Genomic DNA, 19,838 nt, shown 5'->3' on the forward strand with positions numbered 1-19,838 from the left:
CACATTGATGAGTTTAAAAGCATATACATACCTAATACACTTCCCAGGCCTGCTGAGAATGAGCCTAGTGCAGTAAGAACATCAACTATAAGAAAGATATGTGAACAGCCTCCAGTGGTGTTACTCGTCCTACATCCACAAATGCACATTCACATGCGGACACAAAATGCAAAATTACACTGGAGCACGACAAAAACATCACACAATACCATCCACTGTCTTTACATTACAAATTATAATTAATACGATCACAATACATAATTCATGGTTACAGTCTAGGCCAAGGAGAAGCACACCACATTTGGACAATTATCACCATTTGCTTAGAAACATTTAAAAGAGGTGTGACATTTCAAGTTGCGCTGATGCCTGAAGCTGCTCTTTGTTTGGATAATTCCATCGTATTAATCAGCAATTAGAAGCACTGGTTAGAAAAACAACTACTATAATGAACTGCATTTGCTTGACGTTTTACATAGCACGTTAGTTTTACCCCAGGCAGGTGTGCAGCTTTCTACTGACCTGCTATATAAGGAACTGACCAAACCTGGGTTATTTTGAGGAAACATGATGGAGAAGGTCAATGTTTTCTGTTAAGTGATTGCAAGGGTGCTGTCCAGATGCAGGTCAGCAGAGAGACTGCTGAAAGAATGAAGATAGAAGAGTAAAACCTGGATGTTTACTATGGAATAGGATGTGGCACATTTACTGAGTAGAAGTGCATAAATGTGCAACAGATAATTCCAGTCATGTACAAGATGTTGTGATTCGTGTTTGGTCATAAAATAGTCAACATGCATGAAAGAGAATGGACTACAGCTGTTACAATAATTTAGACTCTTTCACAAAGTAAAGATGGAGATTAGCCATAGAGCTGGACACATCTTCATGTGTTTCTCACAGACAATAATTTGGCCTCTGGAGTTTTGGCACAAATCAGAGCTGCAGGTCACCGTTTAGATAAAGTACCTTCAATTGCGGACAATATGAGTGTACAGTGTGCTTTGGATGACAAAATTCACATTCTCCATAGTGCCGCTCCCAGGTCCCAGTGGCATGGAGCTGACTCCTCAGTCACCTGAAGAGACCTCAGCTCATGAAGGTCCTCCTGATCTCACTCATGTCCCCTCCACTTCCACCTCATCAAAACAGAAAGGTAGGGTTATTGTTTGAATCAGAGTTACAGGGTATGACACACTGCAATTCTGAACAATATTCATGTTATTGAGTCCACACATGAAGCCACCCTTCTGCTGCTAGACTTCACACGCAGTCACCTTGGTCTCGCCCACCAAAACACGGTGGCTTTCAATAAAGAAATGGAAGGTCTAGCAACAGAAGGCTACACCATCAAGAAATGGGGAATAAAAAGAAAAAAACAAAGCTGGGAAACCTGACAACCACGTACAAATGGACAAAGGACAGGTCCGAACGAGATACGAAAGAGCAAATGACTTGGCACTAAAGTAATACAAAAAACTTTTGTCACCAACCTCCACTTGGCCTCTTGTTAGTCTGAAATGGCTCTTGAAGTCTGACCAACTGTATAAGGAGACAAAGTCCTCCAAAAAATAAATTACTTTTGCAACTAACCTGGAGAAATGATGAGTCAGTTACAACCTACGGATTGTTTCATGTCGATGAATATATACATATGTACACTCGTATATTTATTGTGAATTTCAAAATGTTCGGGTAAGTTGACTTGTTGCTGGCTATTTCGGGCGCCTTAAATGTTTCACATTTTGCCTTTTCTTGATTTGACAAAACTACTAACCTTCTCCGTGAGCGAACTGTGATAAAGAAGAGTTCCTCCGCTTCCAATTCCACAGCCAATAAATCAGCATAAACTATTTTCTTCACCACGTTCTTCGTAAAAACTACAATCCGACTACAACAAACCGAGATTTTCCGGAGTATCCTCCCACTTCGTCATCATCTCGGGACCGCCTCGCGCTGCCGCCGCCTGGTCTCGTAAGCTCTCGCAAGCTCTCGCCGATCGGTGCGGCGCAGCAAGAAAATAAAATAAAAACAATGCCCCATGGAAGTGGTAGGACCGATTTGGTAGGGGTGAAAACTCCTTCATAGATGCATATTTTCCCTGGTAGATGAATAAAAATGTTTCTGGATGTGTATAAGTGCCTATTGCGTAGACTATTGTGATTTCCTGCGCGATATAAAAGAAAAACTAAGCTCCCTTCATGTCAGCCAATTATGACGCGTTGTTCCGCAGACTGCGGAGAAGACAAACATAAACTTCGCAAACGATTCGATGACAAGCGACGCATTTTGTGGAAATAAATGCTGCGCATGTGGTAGAAATCGCCTTGAAATCCTTTATTTCAAATTCCTCTGGCTCATTAAAACATTTTTTTAAATCGTATGTGCCGGATGTGACATCATCACTCCACGTCAGGTAGGACACATTTGGTAAGCGGACACATTTGGTACTTACACCGGCACGTCTAGTTCCTAGGGTGACGGTTCAATGACAACAACGTTGTTAAATAAGTGGATTTGTTTTTATCTGACACCTTCGGTTATGTAAGTTTTGTCACGTCATTGTACTTGTCCCTATTAATGTTTCCTTTGTTAAAGCTACGCTACAAGGGACGCATTGTTGCCAGCTAATTTATTGATTCTAATGGTGTGACATTTATAATCCTACAGATCAAGTTGACTCGTCTGAACGTCTGTTCAGATGCCGGCTGGTGTCTCATGGCCTCGGTACCTAAGAATGCTTGGGGCCAGTGTGTTCTCCATGTTTGCCGGAGCTCAGTTGGTCCATCTATATTACCTACCTGATCTGGTGAGCACCATGCGTACTGGGCTAGCGTGCCTTAGAGTTCAAATGTTAAGTAACTCATTCCACTGATGCTCTTGTCGAAACACAGAGTCTGGTCACCGTTATGCCACTGTTATGTTACAATTCGTGTAAATTAAGCAAAGTGAAACAAAAATACAGCAGGGTAATCTCAATACAGACCTTTTGAAGTAGCATTACCATTGCAACACATCGTCAGTCGGGTAACACTAACGTGTCTCATGACAGTCTAAAGAGGTCTTGTACATCTGTAGAGATCTAATACCTCGTGTGTGAAGAACTGACAATGTTCAGGAAGCACACAGACTTTTCAAGAGTGATACATTGTAGAGTTTGATGGTCAATGTCATTTCTTTCAGAGTATACCAGATGTACCACCAAAACCTGGAGAGCTGAAAACTACAATGCTTGGCAACCAAGCCAGAGAAAAGGCTTCAAAAGCACTAAGGAGCTGAGGTTGCAGATGAGGCCCATATGCTTTTGAAGCTGTATAATCATATCCAAACGTGTTGAACAATTACAATCTAATGCCTTAATTTGACTTTTGCTGACTCCCCTGAGAATACAGTGTTCGGTTTTGTGAAAAAAGATGGAAAGAAGAATTGCATAGTGGTTGTTGCAATGTGGACGAGTAGTCTTCCAATGGACATAATGTGTGTCCTAAATTTACGACTAAATATTTTCTACCTAGTTTAATGAAACTTCTTGACAATGTGAAACTATTAACTGTAACTCAAGAACAAACCTATACTTCAGAGGGAATTTGTTCGAATTTGTTACGTTATGCTTTGTGTGACCCTTTTTGTTCAGACTACTGGTTTCCTTGTCCTCATTGTCACCTACTCAGAGGATCTTTGGATCGATAATACACCCTGGATGAACAACTGCAACATGATGGTGATGGATGTGATGCAGAAACTCTTTATTTCTGTTAAGTTCAGGAGCTCTTACAGTGCTTGATCCTGGTTCTGGGCATTTATTTCCCTGTGAATCAAGTTTCGCAAGAACTGTCTGTTCTGAAGTGTATGTGATGCCTCTGCCATGTACAAAAACACAAATAAATGAACATTGTTTGGAATGAATAGCACTGAAGTCTATGTTGTCTACATCAATATTGAAGACAAGTTTTATTAACTGAGGGAGGGAGTGAGGGAAAGAGTACCACAACACAAATGCAGCGCCCCCCCTTATCAGTGACGCAGTCGAAAGAGAAGTGTTATGTGATATTGGGATCGTGTATCAGAAAACGTGCAGAAAAATCAAATCACTACTGAAATGACATGATTTTTTTTTTTTTTATGAACTTGCAGGTTTGTTTGACTTGAGCTAAATATATCTATGTATTGATAGGCTGAAACCAGATTGTTGGATTGTCATAATAGCGCACCAGCCCTTTTTGGGGTCTTTGCTACGCTTCCCTTTTAAACAGAACTTTTCAGTGAGACAGCCATTTGGTTTACTTTAACTGAATATCGCATGGTAAATACAAGCCTGTTGATGCAAAAATGCTGCAACATGGTTGTGTGTGTGTGTGTTAGTAAATAGTAAAAATGCTAATGATCATAATAATACAAAATAACCCTAACCCATCTAATGTTTGTCTTTAAAAATTTTCAAACTGTAGAAGGAATCTATCAGCTACTTATAAAACAATTTTTCACTGAATTAATAGAGGAATATTTATCGTTTTGTTAATAGGACTAATTTTGACGTAAATTTGGCAATTGCTCACCACTATGTAAGAGAAACGATATTATTATTATTGTTATGAACATACATCAATGATCGGTAGCAAGTAAGAGTACAACCGTATAGGTTCTGGAAAGCTTTAGTAGCTGTAGTTCGTCTCCAGACCAAGGGGGCGACAATTTCCAATTCCACCGGAGTAAAGCCGCTTTTGTGTAGCCGTGTTAGCGTTCTTTGTTTTGAAAACCTCCATCGCTTTTCTCCACACTTACGAAAGGAATTCCTCAAAAAGTTTCAAAGGTATGTCAAGTTGTGCAATAGTGTAGTGTTGGAAGTAGATCGATGGATGTCAGTGAAAATCATCGCTGTTCGACTTGTAATTTTTAATGAATCGCTGACTCTCGCCTAACGCTGCAATGGACGATGCAAGTAATTATTGTCGATTGTATCACAATATATATATATATTTCTGGTTTCTAATCATCAGAAGTCGACATATTATCAATCAAATCACATAAACCAACAAGTATGATGGAGGATAACCACTTTACACCATTGACGGTTGCCTCGGATTATTTCCAGCAGTGGTGAGTTAGTGCTGGCAAGGCGGAGATCATTTCACTACATTCTTCATATGTTGCTGTTCATTGGATCGCATATCTATCTATCTATCTATCTATCTATCTATCTATCTATCTATCTATCTATCTATCTATCTATAATATCTATAATTAAGCACACACACACACATATGTATATATATATATATAAAACCTTAACCTTACCTTACCATATATATATATATATATATGGTTCAAGTTAAGTTAAACTGTTGACCAATATATGGGACATATTCCTCTCTAATTATGATCAATATGATGTTTGTTTTTTTTTAAATCACAATTGAATGCAGGCACTTATTACTGAGGAACAGAGGTTTGAGAAACAAGGGTCACAACCTCCAGGCACTTTACAATGACTGCAAATTCTTACTGCATGCTCCGTTTATTCCAACGCATCTGTGAGCATCATCCCCCTAAATATTTATCTGAACATCATGTTTTATCCTCTTGATTGTCGTTCACAGTCTTGTTAAATATTTTTGTCAATTATTTAGGTACCAGTCCAACCAGCAGCACCCTCAGGCCCAGCTCACAATTCCATACCAAAGTATGGCCCATTACACAGAAGAATCCAGAGAGGAGCCTGTGATGACTGAGCTATCTGTTCACTGGGAACCACCTCATCATCATGAAACTGTTTACCTGAACTGCAACCACCTTGGCCATGATCAAATACTCAAGGTTCACCAAAACACCAGAAATGAGCAGCAGCCTCAGTACATGCAGGAGCATCAACGACAACTTCAACCAACTTTAAATTGTGCCTCACAACTTCAACACACTGAGACTGAACCAGTCCACTCTCTTCAAACTTGCAATTCTGTCCCACATCCAGGTAAACTTTCTTGTTGTATGTCGGGTCAGACTCAGGTTTGAATGCTTTATGGGAATGTTATGTCCAGCAAGGTCAAAGAGAACAAGCATCTCACATCATGTTGTTTTTATTGGTTCAATTGTGTTTTTTTCCTCTGCTTTAACATCAAATAATGGATTTGTTTTAGAAACACAGATGCTATTAACATTTCATTATGTGTATTCCGTCCTGATACAGCTGAGATGGTGGTGAAAAGGAAGCGTGGACGTCCTCCAAAACAAAACGCAGAGGAGACCTTGAAACAGCATGCTAGTCAGGAGGAACCTTCAAAGAAGGCCAGAAGGTCACTTAATCGCTTCGGTGGAATGTCATTGGCAGAGGTCATGGCCAAAACCTTGCCAGATGTTATTACTTACAACCTTGATATCCTGATAGTAAGTTATTTGCCCTATTACCTTATCTAAATTTGCCAAAAGTAATACTGCTAAAATCAGCAGCACCTGAGCGCATGAAATCAACAAGTTTATATCTTTATCCATGGTAACCGGTTTCATATTCCTTCTCAGATTGGAATTAATCCAGGACTACTGTCTGCCTACAAAGGACGGCATTACCCCAACCCAGGAAACCACTTCTGTACGTTTGTGTCAAATTTCACACCCATTATATGCAAATTAATATCCAACTGCAATATCGTTCTTCATTTAGCTATAATAAGGATATTTGAGTGAAGGCATCATTTTATTGAGACACACTCTTAGAAGGTCCAGTCTGTATACGGAATCACTCAGCACTTTTTATAGATATCATTGGTTTCATTTCATTCTCTGTAATCTAATCTAGTAGGGTTATTCATCTAAAAATTCCCATTGTAAATTGTTTCAATGCTAATAATGGTGGTACCGTTGTTCAAATGAGCCTTTGTGTTCCTTTCTTAGTTCCAATTTTTACTGAAATCTGTCCATTATCCTTGTTTATTTTTTAGGGAAGTGTTTGTTTCTCTCTGGTCTTACAAAGGAGCAACTCAATTTCATGCATGACCAAACCCTTCCAGAAAAATACAGCATTGGTTTCACAAATATGGTTGAGAGAACTACACCTGGAAGCAAGGACCTCAGCAAGTAATTATGCATCTGCAGAATTGTTAAGTGTAAATGTGACAAAGATTGATTTAGTTCTGTGTTCTTTGATTGTTTTAGTAAAGAGATTCGAGAAGGAGGAAGAGACCTTCTATGCAAGTTACAGAAGTTTAAGCCGCTGATTGCAGCCTTTAACGGGAAAGGTAGTGTGTGTGTGCGTGTGCGTGTGTGTGCGTGCATGCGTGTATTTCCTCTACATACTGGAGGGGAACAAGGGTGGAGAAGTCAAGTCCACCTCACTCTGGATAACTCTCTTTGCGACAAGCAACCAAGAAGGAAGAGCTTGTTGCTCAGTCAACACACTTTGATATTGTAAAAAAAATAAATTATATTGTTTAGTTTTAGAGTAGTAAGTTGTAGTAAGTAGTAAGTACAACCAGTGAGCACCTTCAAATTGATTGTTGAAGTTGATGTCTGTCATTTATAGAGCAGAGTTTGATCCTGCACAATCCCTGTTCCCATACATCATCAGGTATATTCTCGCCAAGGTCCCTTTCCCATGCCTCTTTTAGATGCGCCAATGGGGATGCCTCATTTAAAAGAGAGGAGAGGACTTGCTCATTTTTTGATACAAACTATGTTGGTAGGGTAGACGTCTAAAAAGGTCGGGCTGACAAAATTCCCTTATTGTAGGTATATGATCCAGTGACAATTTACTCTGAGTGGGCAAACAATGCTCATCTCAGATATTTGATGGTACATTATAGATTCTGAGGTAACTCCCTGATTTGATAAATTATGTTAAATAATAATTTTTTTGTTTGACATAACTGTGGTGCCCGTGGAACAGAAAGTTGAAGTCTGCCGAGTGTGACGTATACAAATTCAGAATAATTGTAATTGATAGACAGTTGATATCCTTTGTGTTGTTAAATTCCTCCGTTCAGAGGGACCTATTTGGGTCTCCTGTAACAAAAAGATAATATCAGAAGAAAGAGACTTCAGATGTAAAAAAGCTCTTTTTAAAGCTTTACCCATTCTTGGCCTCTATTTCTAATTCTATAAGCCCTAAACTCTTAAGAAGGCTGTAGAGTTCTTAAGGAATCTCAAAAGAGTAACAACTTCTCTCTTTCTTTACTTTGAAGTACCAACTGAAACATTACGACATGGACTGCAGCTCCGCGCTGTGTGAAACCAGATACCAAAAGCAGAGCGTGCTAGAATTCATGACCTTAGTTGTAATGTTTTCACATTACAACAGTTTTAACAAACTCAACAGTCCACACTGTTGATTTGATGAGATCCACCAGTGCATCTGCTCTTATGTCTGATCAGCTGATTTATGACCCACTCCAGCTGCTGCGAGAGAAATGAGAATTTATTTGATGATGTGCCCCATCTCATGCTAACGCCAGGTTATATTTTGGTGCTGCTACTTCCATGGATTTTCAACTACAGTTAATGTTACCTCAATGATAAACAAGGGAACACTGCATATTTAAGACAGTATGTAATGCTCGGATCTTAGATATTATGTATCAGCATTTGCATAGATTGCCCAAGCTAAATTTGTTTAAAGTGAAATCCATGACAGTGGTGTCATGTTTGTTCAAGGAACATATGCTGAAAAAAAGGCTGTTATGCTACTATTAATTACTTGTATCGGTACTCGGTATCTGCGAATACTCAAATGTTAGTACTCGGTCGGCATGACGATGCATTGAGAAAATGTTTTTTTTTTTCTGTAGTCCTATTCAATAACATGGTCATATTAGTGGGTTCCCTCGACTCACTGCAACCTGCAATGAGGTGCAGGTGTTGGTGGCAGGCCAGGATGGTGGCCGTGTATATGCACTATATGCAGAATATGCAGAAGATATCTTGGACACTCTAGTGATATCAGCTAGTGATATCACCTGTCAGAGGAGAGGATGCAGTCACAGAATGAGGGCTCACAAATGATGTCACTGTTGAGACTGATGTCTTAACACAATCTATTACTTCCCTGCCTGACCCTGATCTCGAACTTGAGGATGCACCCTGAACCAGACTCTGGGCAAGTGCTCCAAGCCAACAGGCTTTAAGGCTGACCCAATTCAAGCAAAAATAAGATTGACGAGGGGCCTGGCCGAACCAGATTCATTTTCTTCAGCACCCACTGCCGTGCCTATTGCTGTCTAAAGCCTAAGACCCCCAGTGTCATGAGTGGATAGTACACTTCAAGGAAGTCCAACCTTAAAAGAAGCACTGTCCTGACCTGGTTCAGAGGTCAGTTTCTGCAAGTTGTTCAATGTTGGCTGCTTCAAAGACACACCAGTTAGAAACAGTCCTGAAGCTCCTGTTTGGCCTCATAAGTCCACTTCTTCACAGTCACATACTTGGCAGATTTCAGATTTTAAGAACATTAGCAAGTGTGTTGAATGAAGTGATTCCCAAAGTATATAAATATTTGGTAAACTGAAACAGTAAGTTCCCGGATAAAGTTTGAGAATTTGAAAGAATCCCTACTGTGTGAAAGTGGTAATGTTGGTTCAAACACCACGTCTGGATATATTCTGTATAGAATATGCTTGATATACAATTGCCTGCTTTTTCCAAGGAACTCACTTTTTGGTTTATAATAACAGTCCTGTTTCTTTTCACAAAACATTGTAGGCATTTATGAAATTTTCTGCAAAGAGATTTTTGGTGTAAAGGCAAAGAATTTGGATTTCGGTTTGCAGCCCTACAAAGTTCCTGAAACTTCCACGGTACATTAAAATAAGTATTTTCAAAAAACATTCCCCAGTTTTGACATAGCATTGAGATTTTTTTTGATGCATTTTTTTTTTCACAGGTTTGTTTCTTAATGCCGTCATCAAGCCCACGGTGTGCCCAGTTCCCACGTGCTCAGGATAAAGTGCACTTCTACATCAAGCTGAAGGAACTACGAGACCAAATGAAAGGCATTGCACCAATTCTTGATGTGAGAGAAACCAACTACACCTTTGATCTCCAGCTTGCTAAAGGTAAATACTCGCCTTCAGTCAAATCAGTTACTACACTCTTTGATCTCAACAATTGGTACAGAGTATTCTTGAACATTGGTACATAAGCCACTTTTTTTGTAATTAAATTTTTGATTGCAAGCATAATAAGAAAGACACAAAAACAAACTATTTCACCCAATTACACGAAATACAGAAAAATATCAAAAGTAATTAGTTCTCCCCTATATGTGTCTACAGGATCAAAACTATAACAACAAGCAACAGCCAAAACAGTAAAATGAAAATTAAGAAAAAATAATAATAATACCAAAAAATTTATAAATAATACTACCCAAATACTGGGGGTATTACTTACAATAATATCCCATTCAATCCCCAAGGGACTAGAGGCTTTAATTCAAGTTAAACTCTGTCATCTCTGGGGTTACAAAATGAATCCTTTTACTCCAAGTAAGGTCAAATTGCTCCTTTTGCATTCTACGGTAAGTCATTTTCTCCATTTTATATATTTCTAAAATAGTTGATTGCCCATTTATTAATGAAGCGGGTTCTGGCTTTAGCTACTTTCTTGTGATTGATTTTTTACCGGCTGCCAATAAATTTTACATCCCCCCTTTTCTCCAACATGTCAATTTTGCCCAAATGTAGAGACAATAAACTGAGAGGCATTTGCATTTTAAAAACCTTTACTAAAGAGTCATGAACCCTTTTCCAATATCCTTCTAATTCAGGACAACTCCAGAATACATGATAGTGATTTGCAATTGGCGCCCCACACATTCTCCAACAAACACCAAACAAAGTGTTTCTTGATATTCCTGCTGTTGAGGGGTCCTGAAGAATCGCATCACATACTTTCAACAGTGTGTGTTGTGAAAGTGGCATATCTCCTCCCAGTCTTCAATTGACAAATTAATTTCCCTCTCTATTTCCCATTTTTCTTTAATATTCCATGTATTGTTATTTTCCTCATAAAATTGGGCCTTATATAAGTTATATCTTCCTTTTAGGCACAGAAAACTTGTTGTGTTGTTTTGGATATAAAAGACAAATAAGTTGTTAGCCCTGTGTCTATCCTTACCTAAACCTTTGGTCATTTGGATTAGGTACAAATGCGCACCATCTAAATACTTTCAACGATCGGTTAAGATGTAATTGACTCAAAACTTTCTTCCATATTCTTATGGTTGTAATAATGTTCAAGTTTGTCAATGTCCAATGCTTCCTTAATCAGTCCTGTATCAGCTATTACAGCCTGTTGAGAGAAATTTGAGCACAATCCCATCTCAGTATCTTTCCATTCGGCCTTATAACAGTCACATCCCCCAATACAGTATCGGGTTCACTTGTGCAGCATTAGAATATTTTTTAAAGCATGGAAGAGATAACCCTCCTTTTCCCAATTGCAGGCCTTTGTATCAAATTCTTGTTTTTTTCCCCTTTCTATATAAAACGGGAAAGTCCTTTATCCCATTCTTTAAACTCACTTACTCACTTCCACTGGCAGAGTCCTAAAAACAGAAGAATCGGGGTACAACCATCATTTTTATTGTGTTAATTCTGGAACTATTACACGGTAATTATCTTAGGTTCCATCTGTGTAGATCTGATTTTCATTGCTCTTATACATTTTTTGTTAAATTTACTCCTAAATACTTTAACCTTTCACTATTCCATGTGAGTTTTAAGCTATTTTGAATTTCTTCTGAGGGTTCATTAAATGTCAAAAGATGTGTCTTTTCTGTATTTAGCTTGTATCCTGATGATTTGCCGAAGTTTCTGAGTATTTCCATTTATGCCCTAAATTAATTATCTGGCTCTTCCAGGAAAATCAATGCATCGTCCGCAAATAGTGCCACTTTTTGTTCCACTTTTCCCACCTTAATGCCCCTCACCCTTCCACTCTCTCTTATTGACTTAGACTGGCGTAATGGTTCAATAAATAGAGCAAATAACTGGGGAGAAATTGGACAACCTTGTCTTGCGCCACGGTGGACTGGTAAAGATTCTGATAAGTCCTAGTTCACTTTTACACGAGGAGTCGGTTTGTTATATAATGCTTGAATTACTTTAATAAATCCCTTTTCAAATACAAACTTTCTCAATACCCTATAAAAAAATGTCCACCTCACCGAATCAAAAGCTTTCTAGGCATCAAGCCCAACTATCATGGATTCAGACTTTTGTTTTTTCAATATAATCCAATATATGTACTGTTCATCTTATATTATCTGTAGTTTGTCTTTGCTGAATAAATCCTGTTTGATCTAAATTAATTAGATCCGGCAGCAATTTTTCTAGTCTTCGTGCCATCATGGAAGTAAACAATTTGTAAAAGTTCAAAACACTTACAGGTCTGTAGTTTTTGCATTTGCTCCTGTCTTTATCATCTTTAGGGATCACTGAAATAATTGCTTCCCGCCATGATGGTGGCATCTCTCCTTTCTTTAGGACCCAATTAAATGCTATAAGAAGTATTTGAGTAATTTAGGTACAGTCAATTAATCTAAAAATGTGTGATTCTTCTAGTGCAACCGGCTGAGAGTATAGCTCCTGTAAGAAGCTCACAATACTTTTTTGATTTTTTTTTTCCATTTTATTTTCCATGTTATTCATTTTTTTAATTTGTTTTCTTACAAATTGTATTCTCCATTTGTTGCTTACCTAATTTACATGCGAAACATTTTGCTGACCTACTTCCTGCTTCATGCTGTCTTTGTTTTAGGAAAACTAATTTCCTATATTTCCTATTTCCTATTTCCTACTAGTATATTGTTTCACATTTGTATTAGCTTTTTTGCTGTCTGCCTTCTGAAGACGCTTTAACTCCCTTTGTGAATCAGTTAATGATGATTCATTGCATCATTGTATCCCATACTAAAGTTGGATATACCTCTCCCGTATCATTGAAGTCCAGATATTCTTCAAGGATCGTCTTAAATTCGTCTATTATTCCCTTAACATTCAAAATATTCAAGTTCGGTTTCCATAGTGTTTTCTTTGTATTCCTCTTCTACGACCAAGGAAATTAGGCTGTGGTCTGATAGATCAGTGGTTCCAATATTACTCTCCTTCATTATGAACTTGTCTGTTGTAAACACCATAAAATAGTCTATTCTTGAATACACCAAGTGTGAAGAGGAGTAGTGAGTATAGTCTCTGTTTGTGTTCTCTCCATACATCTATTATTCCCAAGTCCTCCATCAATGATCCCACCTTCTTAACTAGGGGTTTATTTTGGTTCATTGCTCTTAAAGTGTTCAGCTTTGCATTCAGTCTCATATTCAGATCTCCCCTGCATATCACCACACCCTCTGATTTCACCATTATATCAAACAACCAATCACAAATCTTCTATTTTCCCTATTATCTTGACCAATCTTCCCTCTTCATCCTTGTAGTCAGATATATGCTCATAATTAATTGTATTTGATAAAATAATAGTCACGCATCTCTTATGTCTTGATTTATGAGAAGAAAAAAAGCATGCCGGAAGCCCTGTCTCATTGACTTTTGATGCTCTAAATCATCCATGTGAATTTCTTGAAGGAATGCATCATGTACCTTCTTTTTTTTCAATTCTGATGAAATGTTGCTTCTCTTTATTGGATTTAAAACCCCATCCCCTTCAAAATATTTCTCAAGAACTGCCCTTTTGAACTGAATGCCGCACAAATATAAACAATCACCCTCGAACTTGATTTGTACAACAACACAACAAAATAGAACATCCAAACCTATTCCCCCTACTTCCTCCTGTGAGGAACACTGTTCCTCCCGTTCCCACCTTGAGGGATAGCCCCTACTTCCATCAGGTAGTGGGGGGCCCTTTGCTACTCAGTTTCTGGTCATTTCCACCTCCCTTCCCTACTTTTCTTTTGAATATATATTCAAAATGATTTTCCGTCAAAGTCAAATTCTTTCCAATTAGATAGCCCATCGTCTTTCCGAAGTAACTCTTTCCCTGCGGAAATAATTTAAAAGAGCAATAATGTCACTCTCCTGCCATTGGCAACATTAATGTTTAATTGTGTAATTTTGTTGAATTGATTAGCACATCTTCATGAATAGGCAGGGAAAATCTCACACATATGCACTGTTTCATCTCTTTAGAGTTCCTACATTACACAATATTTACAGATTTCCATTATTATGTTTCTCTGGTGCCCCAGCTTGCATCTATAACATGAGATCAAATGGTTAATGCATTTCAAAATTGAAAGCACCTGATGACGCACATGTATAATTTCATACATCACAACTGGTAAAGTCATAAAACATTTCATTTTTACAACTCTACTGCACGTTTTACAGTATATCAGAAAAGATCATGAATTAGGGTTCTCATTAAAACATTTGTAAAAAATACCAGTCATATCTGCCCGGATCCGGCAGGGTAGGACACATTTGGTAAGCGGACAGATTTTGTACCTACACCGGCATTCTGATGAAGCCCCACTGGTTGTGATGCTTCGTGAAGCGTGTTAAAATTTACGTCATTTCATGTATACTAGTACTTGACAGAGGCGGCTGTTACACCATGAAAAGCCAGCCCTGCATTCAGTCCCTTACCTGTTGTTGTTCATCAAGCCATAAAAAAGAACACACATTACAAACATATTCAACAAATATACAGTATATTATCCATGTGCAACATGTAGCTAATTACAGTACTTGGCACAATAATGCGTCAGGTAGAGGTGATGGTGAGAAATTTTTGAAAAAAGTTATACAGAAAGCAAAAACGTTTGCTCAAGCAATTGCAGCAAAATCTATCTTTCATTTGGATTTACTTTCACCAGGGTTGCAATGAAACTGACAACATTGTGCTTGGTTTGTGGCGAAAAGCTATCCAACAGTGCTAGTAAATTTAAACGCCCTCTCCAAACTAAACACCATTCTCTTCAGAACAAGAATGAGGAGTTTTTAAATATTAAGAGTTCAGATTCATTTACTTTTACAGAAATACAAGAAGGACTCAATATTTATTGAAGGACATGTGTACATTTGTTGATGGACATGTGTACTTCAATATTTAATACATTTTAAAGTTTGCCTGCGCTTGTATTTCTGTAAAAAAAAAAGAGGACCTTTCATTGCATTAATGCTTTCCCCAGCCCCTCCCCTTTAACTTAACCATCCCAAACAAATGTCTATACTTAACCAGGACACTGAACCAAGCTTGCACCCATTATAATAAACTACTTATACTGACGTTTTAACCTTCTAAACTTTGTGATGACAGGCCAAAATGTCAGATGATGTGGCATGTCGGGAGGGGAATGGGCTGGAGTTAGGGCTTTGGAAGCTCTGTCTCAAAATCATTGCTAAAAGTCTGCCTAAAAGCAAAAGATCCTCTCACTTAGATGCCGTGGTGTTTACTGCTATGTTCTCAATTTTATTTTGCCATCAGTCATTTATCAGATATTTCATCCATGCTATATGTCTCGTACTGTAGCATGTTTGACAATAAAGTTACCTTACCTTACCTTACCTTATTGATATTCTAAACTGTCCTGCAGGAGAGTACGGGGTTTATTTTCAGAGTTGTCAGTCATTTTAACATTTTCTGTGGTGCTGTGTGATCTTTTTCTTGCAGAAGATGCACTCAAGGTTGCAATAAAAGAAGAGCAGATGGATCCGGAGTATGAAAGTTGCAGTCAGAGTCAGCAACTCTAACTCAATTTTAAAAATGGACTGTCCCAGGAGGTTTGCCAGTCATTTTTTAAAATTGAACAGTGTATGATATTTCTTGTTCTAATGCACGGATGTCAAACTGAAGACCAAAAGAGCTGTGTGGTTGGTTCGCTCCAATTGATCAGGTCTGAAGACTTTAAAGGGTTGATTGTCAGTGCAGCTTGTTCAGTTGGAACAAACATCTGAACCTACATGACCCTTTCGGGATTCAGTTTGACAGTTTTAACTGTATTGTTCTGGGCGTTTTCTGGTTTTATATATGCAAGAGTTCAATGTTCCAATTACCAGTTACCTTCCTGTTGTAGTATTCTACAAAAGTTGTCAGTTGACCATACGGGATTGAGGACGTGCCAAATTTAGAAAATGCAGGAGGAGTTTCTGCAGATTCTTATCCTAGACATAAATTGTAAACAAAGGCACTCTACTGATCCTCATCGATAAAATGTGCACCATACCTGTTTTGACTCCACCATCTGTAGTAGATCACATTATTGCTATTAGTGTTTGGTTTTGATTTATGTTTGATTTACTGTCTTCATTTTGAGGGATTTTTTTATTTTTATTTTTTTTAATCTTTGCATCTGTTCTTTGTAAGCTCAGACATGTATAGTCTCTGCGTGACATACCATAGAATACATGTCGAGTCCTTAAATAGTAAGGCTCTGTTTTTCATTACTATTTTACCTCTCAGCGGAGAAGACAGACACAAGCGGCTTCCCAGGATGCCTTAAATCTGGCACCAGATAGTTTTGTTAGGACGAAAAAGACCTGCGTGTGGTCTTCTTACGTCTGCCTTCGATATGCTACCTCATGAAGTGCTATAATCCGCCTATTTCCAGGACCTCCAATTCTGCATTACAACACAGAATGGCTGCTTGGCAAAAACTGCTTGGCAACACTTAGCAATTGGCATAATGGTTGTACAATCTCACCATTGGCCTTTACCATGGCAATGGAATTCATTTTTTTAGGTGGTTGGAGGAGAATATTTGAAGCATGGGATGTGTCTTCCCTCAATCAGTTCATTTATAGATGATTTGAGAACCATAACCACAACCGCATGCAGATCCCAGACAACTTTTGGGCCAACTCCAAATCCCCATTTTAGGCAGTGTCCAAGATAAATCAGCAAGTAGTGGTGTGATATTTGTACCAGTCCTACATAGTAGAAGAAAAAAGTAGTAGTGTGCACAAAGACTTAATTAATAATTTTTGTCTTTATTGTCCATAAAATGTGTTGCTTTCCTGTAAGAAGAGACATTACAGTATCGACTATACAAACAAAGCTCTGTTTTTTAAATGGATCATTGATTTCCCAGATTGTGTACCGACACTATTAACCTACTCTGTGTTTATGTCCCAGTCGCGGTGCCATTAAAACATGCATCGTCTGCTGCAGTAATAATGGTAGCATCCTGATGTAGCAATCTGTCTGTGCAGTAAGCGTCCTTGCAGCACATTTTTTACCGAAGAGCAGCTCAGCAATAATCCTGCCAGTCATATTACCCGTCATGTTCAAAGTTAATTCATTTATATCAGTTATATTTTTCTATCGTCAGTTCTTCGTTCATTTATTTTTATTTCAGGAATTTCTGGGCAGAAAAACAATGTTACAACATTAGCAACAACAAGATGACTCGGCATTCACTTTTTTGTAAATTTTGCTGAATTAAATGTCACGATAACATTGAAGACAATCCAGCAAACTCCATCAATGAAAATGCTCTCAGGCCTCTCTGAGTCTGTGTCACTGTGTCACTCTCAGACTCAGCCCATGAATCGGTCGTCATGAGTCTCTCATCCACTGCTGTTCTGTTGTTTCTGTAGCTTGCTTGGTGTCCTCTAGCAAATGCCTGTCCCTGTTGGTCTGCCAATCTTTCAGGTGTCAGGTGTCTCTCCAGCGTCACGCTTTTCCTGGGTTGCCATCCAGACTTCCTTGGAAGTCCCTGGTTAAACACAGTATCAGAGTTATTTCCCCATGAGTACTGACCCTGAACAGGGTCAGCATTATATTTATTCATTCACTAATGTCCCAGACATATCCGTTGTTGTACGCACCCTTTGTTTTCATATTGTGTCACACAAACAGGTTCAGAGTTCATTTCATTAAACTGAGTTGATCATTGATCCAGCTGTTCACCTTGTCTTCATACTTCAGATCCTGTCTAGCAAAAACTGTGAATAAAAACAAATATTGACAAAAGCCATGGTTAACCATTGATTTTTATTTATTTGTTTTTAAATGCAGTTACCTTGTGGTAACTTTTGTTATCACAATGTTTTTTTCACCTTACAAAGATCATTCTTTTCCATCATAAATATCTCGGTCAGGATGTGACCAAACCTTCGAACTATGTCTCGAGTTACGTGGACCCCAGCCACTCTCAACCTCATGTACATCATTTAGTCATCCTACTCTAACCAGCACTCTTTCCTCAATGAAAGCATCAGGTGGTCATAGTTGCCTGTGACAAATTGATTTGATTGCCATCAATCTCCGAAAAGCGCGGTGCAATTTCTGTCTCTGTTAGACGTTGATTGGTCTGCCATTTACTCCTCCTCCAGACACATAGTAGCAGCCTTGGGAGAAGTGGATTAATTGCTGCTGTCAATTAGAACTCCAGTGTTTTGAGGCAAACATGCAATTTATGAATTGGCATCGCCAGAAAGGCAAGAGGAATGGGAGGTGTGGCGTGAGTGCGCGTGTTTGACAAGTGTAATTTGGCTGATGCTATTACATGGGAGTTGGTAACTCAGTAAAACTATCATCACTACCAGGTTTCGTCTCACTGAAATGGGAACAGAACTACAATCAGATCAATTCTTTACAACCCTCCATACCAGGGATCGGCAACATTTAACACTCCTAGAGACATTTTGACCTGGTTCCCACGGAAAAGACATCACTGGGAGCCACAAACATGTGCTTCCGGCATTTTTGCCGGCATTTTTTTCCCACACACCGGGTTGCTCTCGTGTGATCACAAACGTGCTCTGTCGGGTCATGCTGCACATCAGTATTGGTCATACGTCATACGACAGCTGTTGACGGAACTGCGTCCCAGGACTTCTGCCCAATACCTGGGGATCCTCCTCAAGTCTTGCCCAATGACAGTGCGTCTCTCAGATGAGCAGATGTCACTTCTGCTAGAGCAGATCACCATGATGAGGAGAGCGCATCATGTGATTGCCACTCTTATGTATCATGTCAGCAGCACATCCGGTTGTGAAACTGGGGCTGCTACACATTAGATGGCTTCAGCGCAGCGCATCACCGTCTCCACCCAGTTCCAGACAGGAACAGGTGGTTGAATCTATCGGCTCAAGCTCACTTGCACATGGCGTTCTGGGACTCCAGAGTGCTTCTTTTGGCAGGAGTGCCTATGGGCTGTGTCCAGCGATGCATGCACGTCTTCACGGATGCATCCCTCCTAGCTCCACTGTTGTTCTCACTGAGGGTGGTGGACAAGTCCATGCTCGGGATGGATGCGCTTGCCCATCCAGTGTGGCTGCAGGGTCTGCTTTATGCGTTTTCCCCTGCTCAGGTTGATGATGCCATTCTGCAGTTCTGATGGACCCGGAGTTTCCGGACAGTCCGTGCATGAGTTGGTTGCTGGACCTGGTCAGACTAGGAGTGGGACCTACATGGCTCCGTAAGGCTCCTGGTGCGCTGATCCAAGTTGGGGGTGTGTGTCGACCCATCCATTGCTGGGACATCCTCTCAAGGTTTGGATGTTGAATGTCAAGCAATGTTGAAATTGCATGGGATTGTCAGATGCAGTTGTTTCAACGGTACAGAGCGGACCAGCTCCAGCCACAAACAGGGCGCATCTTTGTGAACCGGTGTGACTCTAAAGGCTTCATGCTGGTTAGTTGACCTCTGTGTGGTGTTTTTTTCTTTTCTCCAGGAGCCACTGGATAAAGGATGGGCAGCATCAACACTGCATATGTCATGTCTGCTTGCTCCATGTATTGGTATTGTCATGTCCATGTTTTTCCATGCTTTTATTTTTGTGATTCCTGTTTTTTCCGGAACCCCTGAGACTACAGATCCTTCAATGGGGCCACTCTTGTAAACTTGCATGCCACCCTGATACGTTCCACACACTCAGTCTCATTGGTCAA

General features: G+C 39.3%; 3 protein-coding genes across 9 annotated transcripts in view; 2 read left to right on the forward strand and 1 right to left on the reverse strand.

Moving 5' to 3' along the window:
• Positions 1–1,001, reverse strand: part of LOC128770574 (sorting and assembly machinery component 50 homolog A-like) — a 33,616-nt gene extending 32,615 nt beyond the window's left edge. The window contains exon 1 of one of the 4 annotated variants that reach the window (XR_008416529.1): positions 32–1,001. Coding sequence is in view for 2 of the 4 variants with exons in the window: in XM_053885191.1 (XP_053741166.1) it covers positions 32–149 (118 nt within the window). In the remaining 2 variants the exon portion in view is untranslated. The remainder of the gene's footprint in view (positions 1–31) is intronic. The other 3 variants (XR_008416528.1, XM_053885191.1, XM_053885190.1) reach the window with 3 other exon arrangements.
• Positions 1,002–2,400: 1,399 nt separating this feature from the next.
• LOC128771044 (protein brawnin) lies at positions 2,401–3,898 on the forward strand. Of its 3 annotated transcripts, none has more exons than XM_053886152.1 (3): positions 2,401–2,430; positions 2,671–2,809; positions 3,184–3,898. In XM_053886152.1, exons 2-3 carry the CDS (start codon positions 2,702–2,704, stop codon positions 3,277–3,279), a joined length of 204 nt encoding a protein of 67 aa, XP_053742127.1. In that variant the 5' UTR covers positions 2,401–2,430; positions 2,671–2,701; the 3' UTR covers positions 3,280–3,898. The 3 variants fall into 3 exon arrangements, with proteins under 3 accessions (XP_053742127.1, XP_053742124.1, XP_053742126.1); XM_053886149.1 differs by having other exon boundaries at positions 2,429–2,544; XM_053886151.1 differs by lacking the exon at positions 2,401–2,430 and adding an exon at positions 2,434–2,523.
• An 815-nt stretch (positions 3,899–4,713) lies between these two features.
• On the forward strand, positions 4,714–17,916 carry tdg.2 (thymine DNA glycosylase, tandem duplicate 2). 2 transcript variants are annotated; one of them, XM_053886242.1, is made up of 10 exons: positions 4,730–4,810; positions 4,998–5,097; positions 5,628–5,968; positions 6,185–6,381; positions 6,514–6,583; positions 6,933–7,068; positions 7,147–7,229; positions 9,682–9,776; positions 9,863–10,034; positions 15,616–17,916. In XM_053886242.1, exons 2-10 carry the CDS (start codon positions 5,039–5,041, stop codon positions 15,693–15,695), a joined length of 1,233 nt encoding a protein of 410 aa, XP_053742217.1. In that variant the 5' UTR covers positions 4,730–4,810; positions 4,998–5,038; the 3' UTR covers positions 15,696–17,916. The 2 variants fall into 2 exon arrangements, with proteins under 2 accessions (XP_053742218.1, XP_053742217.1); XM_053886243.1 differs by lacking the exon at positions 4,998–5,097 and having other exon boundaries at positions 4,714–4,810.
• The last annotated feature ends 1,922 nt before the right edge of the window (positions 17,917–19,838 follow it).

This window comes from Synchiropus splendidus, chromosome 14 (genome assembly GCF_027744825.2).
Source record: "Synchiropus splendidus isolate RoL2022-P1 chromosome 14, RoL_Sspl_1.0, whole genome shotgun sequence".
In the NCBI taxonomy this organism is placed as follows: domain Eukaryota; kingdom Metazoa; phylum Chordata; class Actinopteri; order Syngnathiformes; family Callionymidae; genus Synchiropus; species Synchiropus splendidus.

Coding starts and splice junctions, on each gene's coding strand:
- LOC128771044 (XM_053886152.1), top strand. CDS start 2,702: ATGCCGGCTGGTGTCTCATGGCCTCGGTACCTAAGAATGCTTGGGGCC. Junction 2,810..3,183: donor TATATTACCTACCTGATCTG/GTGAGCACCATG, acceptor CATTTCTTTCAG/AGTATACCAGATGTACCACC.
- tdg.2 (XM_053886242.1), top strand. CDS start 5,039: ATGATGGAGGATAACCACTTTACACCATTGACGGTTGCCTCGGATTAT. Junction 6,584..6,932: donor CAACCCAGGAAACCACTTCT/GTACGTTTGTGT, acceptor TTTATTTTTTAG/GGAAGTGTTTGTTTCTCTCT. Junction 10,035..15,615: donor TGATCTCCAGCTTGCTAAAG/GTAAATACTCGC, acceptor TTTTTCTTGCAG/AAGATGCACTCAAGGTTGCA.